Genomic DNA, 20429 nt, shown 5'->3' on the forward strand with positions numbered 1-20429 from the left:
AAAATTATCTTAATGTATGACAGCTTGGATGTATAATGAGTAGAATCCTTCATAAGATCGTCCATAAATTATGTAATTTAATGCTATGTTTATACTCTTCAACTACCATTCCACTTTCCCGTAACGTTTCGTAACGCACGTGCTCGTCCCGTACGTATTCTCCACCAACCTCCCTTTATCGCACTAAGAAATAATACGAAGCATGCGGTAACGAACGTTACGTTATTCTATTAATTACACACATAACGTACGAAGCGGTAACATAAACAATACGGTTCGCTTCAGAAACAAAAGAGTGGAGGCCCTAGCATTACGTCAAAACCCCCGCCCATTGTAACGCATCGTAACGATTACCTGCACGCGCACTGTGTTACGTAATTTATGGGCATTCCCCTTACACCCAGTATAAAGAGGGTTTCGTAGATGAAACAAGGGCGGGTTATCATCAAATTTCAGCTTCAGGAAAGCCCATAAAACATATTATTATTTTTTTTTTTTTTAAAAAGGAGAATTTGGTAAACTAAAAGATTAAAGTTATAAGTTAGCTGAAAATAACTTTTTTATGTCTTCTCGGAAGATTTTTGTGTCAAAAAATAGCCAAGATCTTATGACCGGAAGCAAAATCTCGTCATTATGAGAATTGAAGTAAAAGGAAACGTGAGGTGTTTAAAATACATAACTATAAAAATCAATTATTTTCCTTCTGGTCGTAATTGTTTAAAGTTACGTTTTCCTATAATAATAAAAAAATTAAAAAAAAACCTGTATTTAAATAAATGCCTGTAAGTTTAGTAAAGTAGAAGACGATGCCTCTGGGCCATCTTTAAATTAAGTAACTCAGATACGGATGGGTGGGTGGGTATATTATTTCGTTGCTTTGGGATGGTAGTTGAAAAGTATAAAAATGGCGTTACGTAATTTACGGACGATACCTTTACCTTTTGTTTAGTTATAAAGGTATTATTTTTATGTGTACTGTATATATATATAATAATCATGCTTCCATTATATACAAGAATACCTTTTATATAAAAGTGCAACATTAGTTTCGGTTGAATCACACTCGTCCAGTTATATAACGTGCACTTTCCATCCGTTAGTAATTACCTCAAACAATAAACATTGAAAAATATAAAATTTTTATACTTTATTTTATGGCTCGACGGGATTATTATTATCTAGAACAAGTCATAAATTTATAAGCTTAGAAAAAATTTCTAAAATTTCATTTCTGTTTAAATACAGTCGAACCTCCTCCAATAACTGCCACCTCCCAACAACGGCTATTTTCGCGTGTTCTCGTCGGTGACCGTTGTTCGGAGGTTTGACTGTACTATAATTTGTAATTAGGTATTATTCGAATAGCCTAGGGATATTTTTCATTGCAGGCATGGACGAACCTACGATGGGCTCGATAAAAAGGCCCTCTAAGTGTCCACAGAGCCGATAGAATAAAAGAAAATGCCTTCTAAGTGTCCACAGAGCAGAAAGAATAAACAAAACAAAAACTTTGAACATGTTTGACATTATATAAAATAAGTTTCTACAATACACAATTAAAAATCTATTATACATATTTCGGGTCGGACCTTGTACGAGTCCGAATTTCATAGTTAAGCTACAGTCTGGTGTTTCTCTCCCTCTTATAGACCCTACCAATATTATTATAGTTATAAAATACTAAAAGAGATCGTCACGTAATGTTTTAACGCCACTTAGAATACTTTTCTTCTTAGTAATCCACGTGGAATTACCTGGGTTTCCTTCAATTCTACGTGGCCAGCCCGTTTGGTCAGGAGTGAACCCTGAACCCAATTAACCGGTATTCAATGGTTTTCTATACATTAGTGGAAAAGTATGGAATTTATCATATTTATAGAAACCGGACGTGACGAATGTTCAAAACACATAGATGTGTGTGTTTGTCGTTGCATAATTACTTAAAAATACACCAGAGATGAATGATAAACACGCTTGCATCCATCTCTGACAAAACACCTTTCACTAAATATAAAATATTTTAAAACAAATTTAATTTAACGTAAATTCAAATATATATTTTTGTAAAATAGCGAAAATCTCTACAGCTTATGATTCAAAATCACGTGTCTAAGTCTAGACACGTGAGTTATAAAACACCAAAAGTCTCTTTACCGCCATCTGTTGTCGGTATTAAAAATTACTATTTTGAAAAAGCTAATTATAAAACAGAAATATTTTGCAAATTACTAGAACTAATTTTACCTTAATAGCTTTAACGTTATAATTTGAATTAATATTACGAAAATAAAGCTTAATTTTAAACAAAAACGTATTATTTGTCGAATTTTTATATTTGATAGATAAATTAATAAATAAATGATATTAATATTTTAATTTATACTATTATATATTTCCTTATATTATTATTATTATTATTATTACATTTTATTTAATAAAATATATATATATTGTATATATATTTTTCGACGATAGATGGCGATGTAGTCTGCCATCCATTCTGTTGAGTAAGTGTCGTGAATATGCGTTGTTAGTCTTATTACTTTCTTCCTGGTTTCAAAATTTGTGAATTACATCAATTATAATGCTATTTTAAGGTTTTTTCGACGGTTAAGAAACAATAAAATCCTTCTCTAAACGAATTTTATACGCCTAAGATGAGATTATTAATGAGGTAAAGTATGTAATGTATTTCAAAATCTTAAATCTTGCATAATTATTTTATTTTATTATTCAGTACGTTATAAAAATGAAAGAAACAAATTACAAATTGAAGCAAAGCACATGGCGCCGATCATTTAAAAACCATATGATAAAATTCCGGGAATTGCACTGATGCCAGTCACGTGGTATTTAAATATCTCGTGTAAACATGTTATAATTACATATAAATATGCCATTTGTGCTAATTTCATGTACTATTATCACATTTTATCGCTAGAATTAAGTAGAAAAGTTTTTATTAAACTACTTTTCTTTATTATACATTTACCATAAAAATAATTCAATATATTTCTATATAAACCTTATATTTATCAATACAATCTACTAAATAACTTTAAATTGATATTTAACTTCATTAGGTTTAAGTTATTTATTATTGTTATTTAATTTTCTTTGAAATATAAATATATTTAATAAATTATTTGCATTTTTATGTTTAGCAATTTCAGTATTGATAATGTGTTGCTATACAGCTTCAAAATGTGAAGCTGGAAAAAAAAAAATGACTTCAGTATTATAATTTCTTCTATTCTCATGGTAAGATTTTTCTCTTTCTCTCTAATTGATCTTTTTATGAATTAACGGTCATGTTCTGCATTATCTATCCCTGATTCAGAATTAAGATAATCAACATATATCTTATATACACTAAAAACATTTCCTGAAATATTTGCGTGCATATCAATAATCTATTTAAATTTCGGTTAACGGATGAAATATTGGTAATATTAATCACATAAATAGTTTCCTTATAATTGTATTACGGATTTAAATAACGTAAATCATTTTCATATATTTTTCGATCACTTACTTGATACAGAAACTTTGATTGATTGAACTTTCCAATGACGACAATTTTATCTTTGAAAATGTTAATGAAAAAAATTACAAAAATCTTTTGGTACTTACATTTTACTTTAACAATATTAAGTGCTGTAATGACAGATGTGATTTATACTTTTATATATAAATGAATCATCATATTAAAGAATTGTATGGATCAATAAATTTTGAATTAATTTTCTAAATATTTATTCTTTTTAAAAATAGAAACATCTTACAACTAAATAGTTTATACGGAAAAATATTATAACTGTAGTAATACTATTCGCATGTATTATTTATAAAATCTGTAGAGTTTAGCATTCTTATTTTCCTTATATGTCGAACCTATATTTCGGTCTTCACTGTGAATACTAGGGTAATATTAATGATTATTAAAAATTAAAAGTATTCATTAACAACCAGTACATTAAAGAAATATATATAAAACATGACTTTAAAATTTTTTATGTTCATTGTAATATGAGAAAACACAATAATTGACTCACACCATACTTATTAATTGTAATAAAATGAAACCACTTATCACAATTTTTTAATTTTTGCATCCTACACGTTATGTAGTAATCTCATATTTATATTTCCTAAGTAATGTATTAGCTTTTATTTATCATTATGCATCATTGATTATATTGTTTACACAATCATAGATATTAGTAGTTTGTTTATATAATTTTTGGTTTTGATTGTGAGAACAAAATATTGAACTATAACAACAACAACAAATCACGCCTTCATAAATTAATAAATTGAATCTTTACTGCTTTTTAGGAGTATCTTAATTACACGTCAACTTCTAAGTATTTTCGGGCTGACAAACCCATCATCAGAGTCACCAAACATATTTCACTAAATTTAAAAATTTAGAAGGTAGAATATATCTTGTTTTGACGGTTTTAGAATTGGACAATAATTGGACGACAACAATCCAATTTAATTTTGTATTTTAATACAGAATTTAAACTTAAAGTTTGTTATTTTCTTATTTAAACTCAATTACAATAAACTTAGTCATTGCCAATCTTTGTCTTTTTGCCTTCTTCATTCCTTCTGCACTTCTCTCTGGGTACCATTTCTCTGCATTAGGGAGGGAGTCTCAGTCGTTAATGTTGACTAACTTCTTTCTAAATCGTGTTTATAAATCCATAATTTCTCTGCTTGCCAGAAATTTTCTTGTCCTTTCATCCCTTTATCTTCTGAAAAATATGCACTATCATTCTATAGAATCTTTCTGTTGCTTTTCCTGCTCTTCTCAGCCAAGACTGTTATCATTCTTCTCCTCTTAATATTAGTAGAAAAATAGTTCAATGACTCCTTTAAAGTAGAAAATTAATGTTTTTAGTAGATGTTATTATCACTAATTTTACTGTTAAACAAAATATCAATCTTTAATTTCATTGTTTTCATAGCATTCAATATGTGACATCAAGTTTGAGGATTTATGTCTAGTTAAGGTGAATAAATCAAGAGAGAAACTGGAAAATATTCCAGGAAAAGCAGTAATCTCTGTTACCAGAAAAACGTAATATTATATTTGATATACTGTAATCTATATTATGATGCAAATAATATAAACACAATATTTATACGATAGTGAAATTAAAAATATGAATTATTATATTTACATTGTTAAATCTCTTGTCAAATATTGAAAGTATTGATCAGTATTTTAAATTCAAAAAACATGTAAAGTTATAAGTTTTAAAACATATTAAAAAATTCATAATTTATTCAGTTTAATACACAGCTGTAATGAAACTTATTACTAGTAAAATTGGCAAAATATTAAGTGGAATCATCCTATATAAGAATCTATTAGAAAATTATTAATTTGCTTTTGATATAAAAAAATAATGATTATAATAATTAAATATTTTTATTACACATTGTGTTTTGTAACATACAATATAAGCCAAGAACAGTTTTATGAAGGAAAAATAATAAGTCTAAATGATCTGATACCAATAATTTTCTAACTGATCTGATCTAATCCAGTCCAATACATTCTTCTACTAGAGGTGTTGGAAATAAATAAATTTAAGCCCATTAATTTGAAGAATAGACTTTGTGGGACAATCTTTCACTTTGAATTATTAGAGACTATACTTAGGCCATTAAACATTTACATGTTCTCATATGAAAGTTTTCTAGTTTTTCTCTGCCCAAGCATGTTTGTGCAAATGTTCTCTGTGGTAGTAAATAACTACTAAACTAACTAGAGTTTGCAGACAGATATTTTCTTGCCTGTGCTTTAATTGGGTTATGGTTTTATGACTTTACCAGTACAGCATTTCTCCTTCCAAACAATAAATGGGAGATGGGCTTGTCATTTGACAGTGGTAGTAAAAATAGTTACTAAAATATCACAGATACAGTCAAACCTTGGGTTTCGAACAATTCGGTTTATGAACAAAATTTTGAACTCATTTTTGTCCCGGTTGCCGAACAAACTACTAGGCAGAGACAGGACTACCAATTCGGAAGTTAGTGTTGCCGAGATTGCCTCGCATCACATCTACTTGACTTAAATACCGGTTAACTTAATACACACTCACTTCGTTTAACCTTAATATCCGGTACTTCTTGATCGTCCAAACGAACGTTTTCGTCCTCTCCGAGGACTGCCTCAGGTTATTCGAACAAAAGAATAAATTAGAGCCGGATTCCAATTTTTGAATTAATTTCTCGAGGAACTTTCAAAATATTCGAATATAATTTGACTATACGCGTGCGCTATGACGCGTTGCCTTTTTCGTATTTGTCACACACGTAACGCCACGCGTGCGACAGAGTGTTGCCGTCTTTGGTGTTTATGCATTTTCCAGTGCGTCCGGCCCTGTATATTTCTAGGGCCTATTTGGAATCCGGCTCTAATTTATTCTTTTGTTCGAATAACCTGAGGCAGTCCTCGGAGAGGACGAAAACATTCGTTTGAACGATCAAGAAGTACCGGATATTAAGGTTAAACGAAGTGAGTGTGTATTGCCTCGCATCACGATACAAATCATTGATGGCATTGCTATTTAAATTACATTTCAGTGTGTATGCAGGAAAGATACTATTTTTGTTTTTGGTATCCTAAAGTTGAAGTAGTTGAATCTAAATCAAATTAATTAATAAAAACTGTGTTAATGGCATTCAAGAATTCTTGTTTAAATAATGCTTAAGTTAAATTAGATTAAGCTAAATTAAATGACAAAAATTTATTAATATTATATATTATTATTTTAATATTTATTAATACTAGGAGCCAGTTAATTAAAACTAAAAATAATAAAATAATAATTAAAACAGGCCTTTACACTCAAATTAAAAATAAAATAAATAAATTAATTAATTAAAATTGAAATCAAATCAATTGAACATAATATTTCGAAAAGTGTGGTTAAAGTGCTTGTTATCGGTTGCGATTGATTTGGTTTTATTTGATGCGGGCAGTCAGAGTTGAGTCTCTATTTAATTAAATCACTTCAAAAACTTTTAGGAATGAATTAAGTTTGAAACCCGAAGGTTTCATTGTAATAGAATTGTATACAATTATATAATATTTTAGTATTTTTTAATTTTTGTTTTTGTTATTTTAAATACTAATAAAATAAATTTTTATTAGGAAAAATTATTTGTTCTGTAATTTTGTTTGAATTTCATATAGCCTATATAACCCGATCTCAAAATAATAGAAGAATTCTGAATGCCAAGATGTAGGTTGGAGGATTTGTTAGATAGTATGTTTGCAACAGAAATATTGTCATCTTTTGTTGCTTTTTCTAACTGATAGAATGATGCTGATTTCATATCAAGTATTTTAATGATTATTTTTGTGGATATATAAAATATAACATGAACATCTATTGCCTCATTATGATGGAATATTAGCAAAGTCATCTGAAAATGATAGAATATGCTCATTCTGGTAATTTTTAGGCTAATTTCATAAATCTACAGTATTTCTCTGTTACGGCAGAGGATCAACCAATAATAAGCCATGATCACACTGTATCGTAGTGTGCAATACTGATGAGACATTTTTGAACAGTGAAGATGGGAAGCTCAAAGAGCCTGATTGCCGAGCTTAAGAAGCAAATTATCATTTGTCGTGAAGAAAACAAACATGGAATTTTATAGCAAAAGAATAAGTTGAGGGAGTTATCTAAAGTCATTTCAGAAGTATATCAACCATCGCAACACCCAGTATGTATATAGAAACAGAACCAAACAATTGCCTTAAATAATCAGGCTATAACTCCGCTAATTTAATGATTACTACTAAGTAATTTGCTACTGGAGGTAGATGTTAGGCGCCGTCTCTTAACGAAATTAATAATTATAATTTTAAAAATTTAGTAAATAATTTAGAACCGTCACATGATATGGCTTGCATGACTTCCAAGATATGGGAAATATCTTATTTCTGAACAGCAAGATTGATACAATAACATATTAGATGTTCTGAAGCTACACTATTGTTGGTTTCATAGAGGACCTTTTTCAGGATGATCCATTTGTTTTCCAACATGATCATGCTCCTGCTCATGATTCCAGAAGCATCAAAACCTGATACAAAATATGGGCATTAATATCCATATATACTATAAATAGTGGGGTTTATGCCTATATGCAATGTAAACTCCTTTATGTTTTATTTGTTTATATATTACCTTTGAGTGATGTTCATATGAAATTACCATTTTCTTGACGTTCATCTGCCCTGTTGTCAATCTAAATTTTTACCATCATTACTCTGGACTGGGTCATTCATCCTTCTGGGGGTTTAATTATACTAATTCATAAATCTGCCAGTTCAATACACAAATTACATCATCAATCTAGAAATTTTATAATGTTAGAGATTACATTGAAGTAAGAATTTCAAATTAATAATACAGTTATGTTTTATATGGATGAATATTATGTATTTTGATCATCTGGTGGTGTTAAAAGATATCTTGTTGAATTAATGATACTGATGTTAGCCTTGTGATGAGACAAGATGTCAATGCAAGAATAAGTGATAAATTAGATACTTTAGTCCTGGTGGATTATGTGGTTAATAATATCTGTACCTTGCAGGATGGTGTGTTAAATTCGAGCAGTGATAACTTTTAGAAGTGGTGATGGCAAATGGTTTAGTCACCTTAAATAGTAGAATTAGGAAAGATATTCCCACAAGATACATTTACAGTTATGTGATTGATTTGACATTGATTAGTGTGGATTTGCTGAGTTTTTTGAAACATTTGTGCCTCAGATCACACCATTTTCCTAATTTTACTGTACCTAAAACCATTCACCACAGAGGGGAAATACTGTTCATGTAATAAAGGAAGTCTATTTTCTATCTTGGTTTGTATCACAGCTAAAGTTATAAAGTGCTTAGTGTCAGGGCTGTTATCCTATGATTTGAATTAACGTTATGATTTTTATACGCTGTTGTCGAAACTTAAGTTCTGTCAGTATCGTAATTTTTTATAGTGTAATATATTAATTAAAAGAGGGTTTCAGTTTTCTGATTTAGTCTGAGTAAATGGGCTAGGACTAAAAATATGGTTCAGGTATCAAATTAAAGCTCTTATGCTGTAAATGATTGCCACCGAAAGAAAGGTTTGAGGAAGGTGCAATGGTTCAGGTATGGTGGAGTTACAAAGATACAATATTAAGTCTACAGGAAGGCAAGCGACGGACATGTCAGGCACTCGCATGCCGTATAGCAATTTCTTAACCATTCGAATAACCCATTTCTCATCACTACTGTGAATTCCTGAAGTTGTTCTGCCTCTGAGTAGGACTATCTTTATCATAATTTAATTTGATTCTATCAATATCTGCATAAATTACTAATCAAATCTAATTTTGTTTTCTTTATTTTATAATATGTCATATTATTTTTTCGGTTCGTTTTGGTTTTAAAAAGTTAAAATTGTATTTTTAAAATTCATTTTTATGGATTTAAAGCACATAAAATTCAATAAAATTTTATATATTAAAAACAAGTTATTTCTCATGAATTATTAAAAATATAATAAAAATAAATGAAAGGTTATTAGATACCATGATTTGTTATTTTAATTGTGAAAATATTTTAATGTTATATTGATGAGACATTTCCTTGCCAAAGTAAACTGAGAACAGTTAATTATTAGTTTTTAGTCAGTTTTTAAATAAAATTGTTATATAAAGAAATCAACAATTGAAATAAATTAACTGAATTAACTGAAATTAGCATAAAATTAGCAGTTAACATAAAATTAACTGAAAAACTTTATTTTCCATTGTTAAAATAAGATTTTTGATGGTTTCATCTGGTAAATTATTCCAAAATTTTTCAATTTCAGATTTTCAATGGTTGAATACTGCTTGCAATTGGTATATATCTGGTATATATGCTATATATTTGGTATAAAAATTGGTATATATCTGGGAAAAAAAACCACATTACATAAATATCAACTATATATATACGTACTTAACACCTTACACTTGCCGAGAAAAAATATATTTATTTGCAACAAACACGCAAACGTTTTCAGCCTGATTTACAGGCCATCTTCAGGCTTGGAATACATTTGAAATTAAAATTCCATCCATGGAATACAAAAATTCAAATTCAAAATTAAATAAGGAACAATCAAAATACAACATTGAATAACTAACATAAAGCAAAAAATAACAAAAATATATAAAAATGTAACAAATGAATACGTAAGCATTAATAAATGCAAACTTCTAAGACATACAATAAAACCACTATATTGATTGGTTAGAGCCCTTATTAAACTTCTTAACCATAAACTTCCATGCAGAGGGAAGACTTTCTGCGTCCCTCGCATTAAGACAGCCTTCTTGTAATCTACTTCTAAAAATCTGCAACTTTTCCGCTGTCAAGGCTAATGATGGAGACGATAAAGGATTTATGACGGCCGCCTCATTCCATTTGACCGTAGCTCCTGGCGCTTGCGCCATTTGGGACAAAACTGTTGCATTAGACCCCTTTCTGATATTATAACCATGCTCCTTGATTCTAATTCCTAAACTTCTAGTGGTTACTCCGATGTAATCTTTTTTAACGCCCAATTGCATGTTTTCATACGGAATTTTATAAACTCCTGCTTTCTCTTCTGCCTTTATAACATCTTTATCATTCCTGAGGATTTTGTATAAATTAGGGGCCCTTTTTATAAGCATCCTCGAACTTTTTCTGTGTGCTATTTCTTTCATGACTGTATTCATATTTTCATTATATGTAAACTTTACAAACTTATTGGGAGCATTCTTAAAACATCCTTTCTTGATGTTGTGTTCATATTTCTTAATTATTCCTAGAATTGTACTTTTTTGGTAACCTAGGGTCCTGGCTACATTTATTATTCTATTTATTTCTTTCGTCCTGTCTTGTACTCTTTCGCAATACAAAAAGGCTCTTCTTATTAAAGCTCTGAAAGCTGCAATTTTATATTTATACGGATCCTTGGATTGGGAGGGAATATACAATGGGCTGTGGGATGGTTTAATAAAAACACTAGTGGACAAGTGGCCTTTTTTGAATGTGATATCGATGTCGAGAAAATGCAGATTCAAGGAACTTTTCTGCTCCAACCTTAAAGTAAGGCCATCATTGTTATCATTGATCTTATCTAAAAAATCCTTAATTCTGCTGTTACTTCTCCATAATATAAGTAGGTCATCAACGTATCTGCTGAAATACACGATATCATCCTTAAAACCATGAAAAATTCTTCTTTCCAGCCTCCTAACTACCAATTCGCATAGGATCCCTGAGAGTGGACTTCCCATAGGGACCCCTCTTCTCTGTCTGTAGACCTGCCCATTAAACACGAAACAAGACTCCCGGCAGACCAAACTAGTTAAACTCTCTACTTCTTCTGTATAACTAAGCAATTCCGAGTTATTGCTGTATAAGAAATCCAATAGTGCCTCCTATATATAAAAGTACGTATATATATATAATGATTTGCTGAGTGCTTTATAATATTATAAATATCAACTAACCACTTGCCCTTCTTCCTTTAGATTTATGATGTATTTAATTCCCATTGCATTAGGGCTGCCAAGCCAAAGAAAGAGTTATTTCGTCTCTGGAATTAATGGGTGACGAAGTGTTGTATGCCCTGCAGATCTCTATCTGCTCTAACCATTTGAGATGGTCTAAACAAGAGGAGGTGACAATTAGCTTAGCATTTGAAAAGTCCGCTACGATCTCCGGATGAGATGCATAAGTGGACAAGGAAGTGAAACATTTATTATGTTGGATATCACACATGTGTTCCTTCAATCTGATCCCAATGGCACATTTCATTGAACCTATGTATAATAAGTCCTTATCGAAACGTTGGTCTCTGAGAGGTACCTTATATACGCTCGGTAGCCTTTCCTCCTCAAATCTGTCCTTCCCATTGCGGGAGAATATCAAATATAGATGGGCATCTTCTGTAGACGAGGTAGATTTCCCGATGCCATGCAATTCTACTGTATAATGATTTTAACAGTGGGTTGTACAAAACTGATATCATCTGCTTATCCTTGTTCTGGGCATTTATTGAATTAACTTTTTTAGAAGAAGGATCCATCACTCCACTGAACCGTTGTGACATTTTGTGTATGATGTTGTGGTAGCTATGGTGTTTGGCTACTTTGTGTAGGTATTGCAATTCCTGTTCTAAAGCCCCTTGGGAAGAAGAGTGTATGTTGCACGGCATTGGGGAATCTACCTCGCCTACAGAAGATGCCCATCTATATTTGATATTCTCCGCAATGGGAAGGACAGATCTGAGGAGGAAAGGCTACCGACGTTTCGATAAGGACTTATTATACATAGGTTCAATGAAACATGCCGTTGGATCAGATTGAAGGAACACATGCATGATATCCAACATAATAAATGTTTCACTTCCTTGTCCACTTATGCATCTGATCCGGAGATTGTAGTGGACTTTTCAAATGCTAAGCTAATTGTCACCTCCTCTAACCATTTGAGATGGTCTAAACCCATCTCAAATGGTTAGAGCAGATAGAGATCTGCAGGGCATACAACACTTCGTCACCCATTAATTCCAGAGATGAAATAACTCTTTCTTTGGCTTGGCAGGCCCTAATGCAACGGGAATTAAATACATCATAAATCTAAAGGAAGGAAGACAAGTGGTTAGTCAGTATATACCTGTCTAGATACCCTTTCAAAGATTTTCAATATGGTTCAGGTCTGGGCTTCTAGGTGACCACTTCATGAGATAAACCTGGCTTACAAAAATAATGTTGAGTTGAGTGAGACACACAAGTAGAGGCATTATCTTGCTGAAATATCCAGTTATTTCCAGCAGTTTGTTTTCCAAAAGGTTAAAGATACTGTTGAAGAGTTTGTTGATAAAGTTCCTTGTTTTGTTGTCCAGAAATAAATGCAATTGAAGTTTTTCCATCATATCCAAATCATAATGCTTCCTCCTCCTTGTTGTCTACTGAAATATGTTCTAGGTTCTTTTCTAATATCATACAAATAGAAGGCCCACCCATCAGGGCCATCAAAATTATACTTTTTACCATCACTAAACCTATATGTTTGCATTGTTTTTTCACAATGTGTGTTTTCTTGTCCAGTATAACCTTGTATCAATGTGATGTGGTTTTACGGGTGTTTGCCATTCTTTTGTAATTGTTGGTGATGATTTTAATATATTACGAATGGCGCTTTCACTTATTTTATGATCCAAATCTACTGAAATTTTTCAGAGAATTTTAAGCTTGCTTCAAATTCTCCTTTTATTACGTTCAATAGTCACTTTTGGTCTTCCTATCTTGGATTAGGTTTCCAATTTTTGCCTTTTTCAATATTTTATAAATTCCTGAGGCAGACATGAATTTCTTTAGCAATTTGATTAACCATAGCACCACCTGCTTTTCTTTTCCAAATGTAAACTACATCATTGTCAGCGAGTTGTTTTTCTTAGCATGATTAATATTACAGATAAAGAGCTTGTCAAAACTTGTTAAAATAACATCCTCTTGTGATATTTTAAAGAATTGAATGAAATTATTAATACTTTAAAAGTTAAAAATGTAAAAATCCAATAAATAAAAATTACCTAAACTTTTTGGACAGACCTTATATAGAAAGTCAAATTACTGTAATCTAATGTATATAATCAATATATTGTGTTTAAACAATCTGATTCCTGGTGATACAGAATATAGAATGCCGTGTGTAGTGTTGCCACCTTTACAAAATCGCTGACCCGGACAACAGGTCAAGTTTGTTCGAACAGAAGTTCCTGACGCATGCGCAATGCCATTTTACAATGCGAAGAATAATGTGCATTCTGGTTCTAAATCACTTACAGTTAGGGACTAGGGACTTGTGTAGGAGTAACATATAAGCAAAAAAAAAGTTGAGAGGTAGGTTGTGCGTCACATGTCAGCATAGACAGAGTAACATGATGGAATGGCAGATGAGTTTCAGTGAGTGTGAGGTCTTTCGTTGTTCAAATGGTGTAAATTTATAACAATATTTGCAAGAACTTTGTTTCATCGTAATTTCACAATTTCTACGAAATTCCTGGACAAAATTAATGTTCACCCGGACAGTGAATCAATTCCCGGACTGTCCGGGTGAAAACCGGACGGGTGGTAACACTAGTTGTGTGTAATATGCAACAATTTTTCCACATTGCCTTTAGTGTTCACAGGACAGAAAGAGTAAAAATAAAATTGCTCTAAAATCATTTTATATTTTGTTACATTGAGAAGCCTACTTGTCACAATAAAACACGATAAGGTGTCTTGTTTACAAGTTAGGCAGAAACAAAAGATAAAGGTTCCTACAGACGCATTCATGAATAGAAGTGAATGGATGAATATAATGTTATTTACACATTCATTAATCTCCCAATGAACATCTCCAAGCCAATATTTTTGAAAATATGTTTTAAACCTAAGATATCTTAGCTTAGATAATTATAACGATTAATAGCATCTGACACTGACACCTGGATCCAGAAGATTTTTGATCCAGGTGTCATATCAGATACATGACAACTTCATTTCTTCACTGTTGATATGGAGTAAATTTGTTCTCTATATTAACAATGAACTTTCCGAATTGGTGACAAGTCTAAGAAAACTCTTTCTTAGATTTGAGAATACTTCTTTTTCATTATTAAATGCTCAAATTGAGTCATTTCTTTGCCGAAGTGCTAAGAAAGCATATAAACAATGATGTGACGAATGATTTGTGCAAATTTATCGTAAACTTCTTTGCAAATGAAAAATTGTACATGCAGATTATAAACTGCTGAGGTTTATAATTAATTACACTTGTTAATTATAATTTTTGTCAAGAAATTTAAATTACAGTACGATTTTTCGAAAACCTTTGTCCCAGTTGGCAGGGGGTTTACCGTAGTTCTCCGAAGTGACGACCTTATAAGTTCAAGTAGGAGTGGCTAATGACAATAATAATAATTAAAGTCTTGAATTAATGCATAGGAAATGAATGGTAGAGAGTATGCCTATAAGTGTGCTTGCTGGCTTGAAAAATTACAACAAACTTATTTTCACTATCCTTTGATGGTCTACTATTAATATAGGGAACATAAAACACAGGAATGATTGCAACAATTTGTTGTTAAGTCTCCTGATATCCAATCTTAACAGATAATAAGTAATACATCATTATATGTATATATATTAATCTTTAGAACTGTGTATATTATAAATATAAGTTAGAACTAATGTTATAGAATGTCAATATATTTTTTGACATTTGTTTGCAACTTGATGATAGTTATCAAAAATATACATAAAATGTTTAATATCCTCCAGATTTATTTTATGCACATATTCTAAAAATTTGTTGGGCATAATTTGGCTAATAAATAAAGTAATTTGGAATAAAGGTAGGCGATTAAGTTGCCATCTTTTATTAAATTTAACAATTAGGTTTTTTCTTTTAGAATATTCTAAATGAATTAACTGAACTCTCCTATCTGGGACAGATATCTATATTTATTTAATTAGCTAAGTTATGGTCCAATTAATCTTGCATTATCATTTGACTAATGTATAATTTTTTTGGACTTAGTTTATAGGTAATTATAAAATGCTTATTCAAATCTATTTTATTTTTATCTTTTGCTCCTCTTAAAATATTTGACATACTAACCAAACACATATAATTAATGAAAAAAGTTCTAAAAGTTAATGCAAATAGTTTAAAACTTCTGTTATGAAACATTGTATTTATTCTAATAAACAGCATAACTGCAAGGCGCAATGAAAAAAGTTAGACAGTGCCCCAAATGAGAGGCACTATCTATAGTAAGCAAACTCTCTATTGGTGGAAGATAACACTTATTTTAAACTGAAAAATTGCACATTCTATTCAGCACTGTTACTCGTACTGTATGTTGAAATAAAGTGTGTTTTGAGCGATGTTATTGTATAATAATTGAATAATGATAAATCTAGTAAACTTTTTTCACTTTATTTCATTAATAGTCACGCTTATTCCCAAAGAATGGAAATAAATCACCTCTAATAGCAAATGCTAATAAATGGTGTAGTGCAAGATGAAAAAAGTTTATAGACAGCATGTTGTTTATTGGAATAAATACTATAATTATATTAAAGTGAGCCAAAGTATATAAAAATATAAAAATTGATTTGTTAAAATTATTCAAGCAAAAAACAAAAAAGATAAAATCAAGTTTTAGAATAATAATACTGGTAATGTATTTAGTTTTATTTTAAATTATCAGAACAACATAAATGTCATTTGATGTTTAAATTATGATTTATTCTTATTTTTTGCTAGTCACATTCTTAAAGGCAAATTAATTGTTTTATTTAAATCCACATCCATGTAAATGTAAATATATGCTACAAATATTATATATTATGTTATCAATATGATTTTAGGTGAATTCATAAGTATGGTCAATGGCGACAATAAAATTACCCGAACAGAAAGTAATTCTTTGTGGAGAGTATGGAGTCGGAAAAACGTCTTTATTCCGAAGATTTGCCACGAATACTTTTGTACCATATTCCGATCGAAGTTCTACTTTGGGCTTAGATCATTATGATAAAATTTTTAAAGTGTCGGGAAGAGAAATTAAGGTAAAATAATTAAATTTTATTATTTAAAACACAAACATAGTAGTCTTTTTATATGCAGATTTGTGTTTTCAAAGACAGCAAACAATTAGTCAGTGGTCAAAAGGGGGTTGGTTCATTAAAAATTAATAGTCCAATGAGTTATGTATATGATAATTTACAATGCTGTACTATATGTAGATCATGTGTAGATTACCAGTAATGATAGCTCACCAGATTTATTTATTAATTATATTAATAAAACAAAAAGAAGAGGAGAGATCAGTAAAGGTCAAGCAATCCTTGACAGGGTTGACAGTCAAAGCTTTGGAATCCAAGCAAGTTAGGTTAATCTACTCTGGTATCATCAAATCTGACTGCACTTCTCCAACTTTAAACATTCCTAGCACAGAGAACTATCAAATGCTATTTACTGTGATAAATACTCTGATTTGCATGTATTTTTCTCTATATACGTAGGAACTTTGAAATAAAATGCTATTCGTTGTAGTAAAAATTAAAATGTATTTAATTGTAAATGATTGTCTAGACACCTAAACAGCCCTAGCTGGTTGCATGAGTTAGAGCACAAATTAATGCAAAATTCCATTTTATGTGGTATCTACTTACACAAAATCTGCATAAAACAAGACTATACTGTATTAATTTTTAAAATATAAAACTCAAAAATAATTTATTTTTATAAGAATCCAATACTTATCACAAATAAGTCTCAGGCTATTTCTGTATTATTTAAGAAATACAAAGTAAAAAAAAAAAGTTTTGAATAATTCCATCTAAATTTTGTTAATATTCCTCAGAATTTATCATTAAAAAAAAAAAACAAATACAAATTTATTTTATTTTGGTTTCTTGAATGTTTTTACAAATTGTATTAAATTTAAGATAATGAAAAGTAACATCTAGATTACAAGATTTAAATATGCATACATTAGAGTCCCATACAACGTGCAAATAAAGCAAGCAACAGCCCTCAAATTTTGTCGATCAGAGGTATACGTTTTTTTTCAACCTATAGGCCAAGGTTTAAACTTTCGTAAATCGTGTGATAATGCAGGTTTTGATAACGCGATTTCCTATAATGCGTAACAAATCCCCGCGTTGTATGGGACTCTACTGTAATTGTTATCTCAACTGTTTTAGTAGTAGTAGTAGTATAAAAAATTTTTTTAGTTTCTGAGATGTTTTAACCAGAATTTTGAACAAACATTATTTTTAATGTTTGTTCAAATTGTTAATTTATACCATAATCAGATCACAAAACATTATCTCAAAAATGTTATAGTAAATATTTGGACATAAACAAGTATAACATAAGTCCTTATCAGTATTGATGAATTGATTGTGACAGGGAAGATCAAATAGCTGGATTACTGATTAGTATTATTACTGGGATGAAATTTTGAAATTGCAGACTTAGAAACAGACAACAGTGATGTCTGTCCATTATTTGTTAATCTCAAGAATGGAATTAGATGAAAGTCAAGGCCAGATATGGAAAGCTCAGGTGCCAGAGGTCCCAATTAATTATAAACAAACTTCTTGTCTGGACCTGAAGTCACCTGATTTTAAATTGTGATTAAAAATTGCAGTCCTGCATTGTGACAATGTCACAATAACTCTATAATAATTCAAATGTAAAAACTGAAATAATTACAATTTATGCAATTTCTTATGCACTAAAATAATTTGGTACAGAATATTCTCTGCAAGGGTTTGGTCAATATCATTCAATTTTAGTGGTTTTCCAAGGCATATACAAGTCAATCACATCTCAGTTGAGTCACAGAATCAATAATATATTGATCAATTATTGCAATAAATCATTCCATATTCAAGTCAGTATTATTAAAAACTTATACTATAAGCATTCAAAAAAATACTTATTTATAATAGCAGAATCCTAATTATTCAAGGTAAGGACCAAGAGTATCTCATATCATAATTTCACTTTTTCAACACTGGAATCTATTACATACCTCAAAGCCTGTTACCGATGTGCGATTAGCAGCAAAAACAAAAAGTTAACTTCTACAAATATTTTCAAACCTTCAGTTCTTCTTCAGGCAGCTGTACGTGAGCTACTAACAGAGCTCACGTACAGCTACATTGAAGGTACTGTAAAAAAAAAACTCTTAATTTCTTCGTTCTTTTGCAGCAAACTGCGTTTCATTTCACCTGTTAGTATTTTTGTTATTAATGTTTAGAATGATAAAGATCTTTCTCGGACACCCTGTATATATTATTTTTTTCTAATTTAATTCGTCTGTATATATATAAATAAATTTATTATTTTAATAATAAAAGCATCTGTGTTGCAGAAAAGAAAAATGTTTTTAAAACTACTTTAGCCTATTGCATTAATTCAATCTGTAAAAAGTTTAAAAATATATATATAAAAAATTCTTAGTTGCTGTAGACCTGCTTATTACAGATTATACTTTTCTTCCATAAACAATTTTGCTTTCTGCAGATCTTACTATTTTAGTATCATGTAAGTTATTATGGGTTAAATAGTTCAATAAGGAAATTTATAATTTTCACCAAATACAAAATTACCTGAATGAAATGGAGATATCGTAAAATTTAGATTACAATCTCCCATATTAGTTATAACTTAAAAACTGACATATCCGGGAGTCAAGACTTAGAATGTAGACAATTCTCATTTGAAAAAAATATAGTAAGATTTGTAATGAAAAACAGTTGGCAACTGTAAGTTCTTAAAAATAAAAATTTATGCATTCATTTTCACAAAAATTAATCAGCTTTTTTTAATTTTACAGTTGCAGTTATGGGATACAGGTGGCATGGAACGAGTTGCATCCATCACTAGTAGTTATTATAAATTTGCAGAAGCTGCAATTCTAGTATTCAGCTTTGATAATCCCGATTCATTCAATATTCTCTCTCAGCATCTTTTAGATATCGTTAGCTATGCTGAAAATGCAAAAATTTTTTTATGTGGAAATAAAATAGATTTGGTACATCATATGGATATAACCGATTCAGATATAGAAGCGTTTTGTGAACAGTGTCATAATTTGATCAGTGGTGTGTATAAGACGTCGTGCAAGACGGGTGCCGGAATAGAAGAAATGTTCACAGATATTGCTCGTCAGTTGGTGCTCACTTGTCGTGTAAAAGATATGGAAGATGTAGCTAAAGATTCTTTTAAGGTCACCGCTCAAGACGAACCGCAAGAATCTTGTTCATGCTAGTCATTTTATTCAAAATATAAGAAATCATAGCTTTAGTAAATTTGTTTATTACAAAGAATTTTTTAAATTATGTACAGATTTTTAAGATTTCTGTACATACTGTAAAGTACTATGTTTTGTATATTGCTGCAGAACCTCTAATTATCCATGATTTATATTTTGAAAATTTAAAAAAACTTGTAGAGCTATTGAAATTGTATTAATTGTTTTGCTGTTAATTACTATTAAGTCTTGTTTAATCATACATTATTAATCTAGAGAATAAGTTAGAAAATATACAAAACATGATACTGATATTGGAAATTAAACAGAAAATTATTTGAATTAATTGCAATTTTTGGAAATGTTCCTAATTTGACCGATATATTAATTATAATTTCAAGCTGCAGTTTGAAATTATTTCAATAGATTTAATTAAATCTTGGATATTGTAACATTTAAGAAAGTAAATTAGTATTAAAAAAGGTTGATTATATTTTACATTAGTCTTGATATCTGAATAAACTCATTTCTGTATAG

The 20429-nt window shown here is 30.1% G+C and overlaps 1 protein-coding gene across 3 annotated transcripts; it reads left to right on the forward strand.

Annotated features, from left to right (window-relative positions):
* The first annotated feature begins 2475 nt into the window (after positions 1–2475).
* RabX6 (RAS oncogene family member RabX6) lies at positions 2476–20390 on the forward strand. 3 transcript variants are annotated; one of them, XM_067266089.1, is made up of 3 exons: positions 2476–2679; positions 16492–16692; positions 19476–20390. In XM_067266089.1, the coding sequence occupies exons 2-3, from the start codon at positions 16513–16515 to the stop codon at positions 19908–19910; spliced, it is 615 nt and encodes a 204-aa protein (XP_067122190.1). In that variant the 5' UTR covers positions 2476–2679; positions 16492–16512; the 3' UTR covers positions 19911–20390. The 3 variants fall into 3 exon arrangements, with proteins under 3 accessions (XP_067122190.1, XP_067122189.1, XP_067122191.1); XM_067266088.1 differs by having other exon boundaries at positions 2476–2674; XM_067266090.1 differs by lacking the exon at positions 2476–2679 and adding an exon at positions 3165–3261.
* The last annotated feature ends 39 nt before the right edge of the window (positions 20391–20429 follow it).

This window comes from Centruroides vittatus, unplaced genomic scaffold (assembly GCF_030686945.1).
Source record: "Centruroides vittatus isolate TY-2023 unplaced genomic scaffold, ASM3068694v2 contig_2634, whole genome shotgun sequence".
Taxonomy (NCBI): Eukaryota; Metazoa; Arthropoda; class Arachnida; order Scorpiones; family Buthidae; genus Centruroides; species Centruroides vittatus.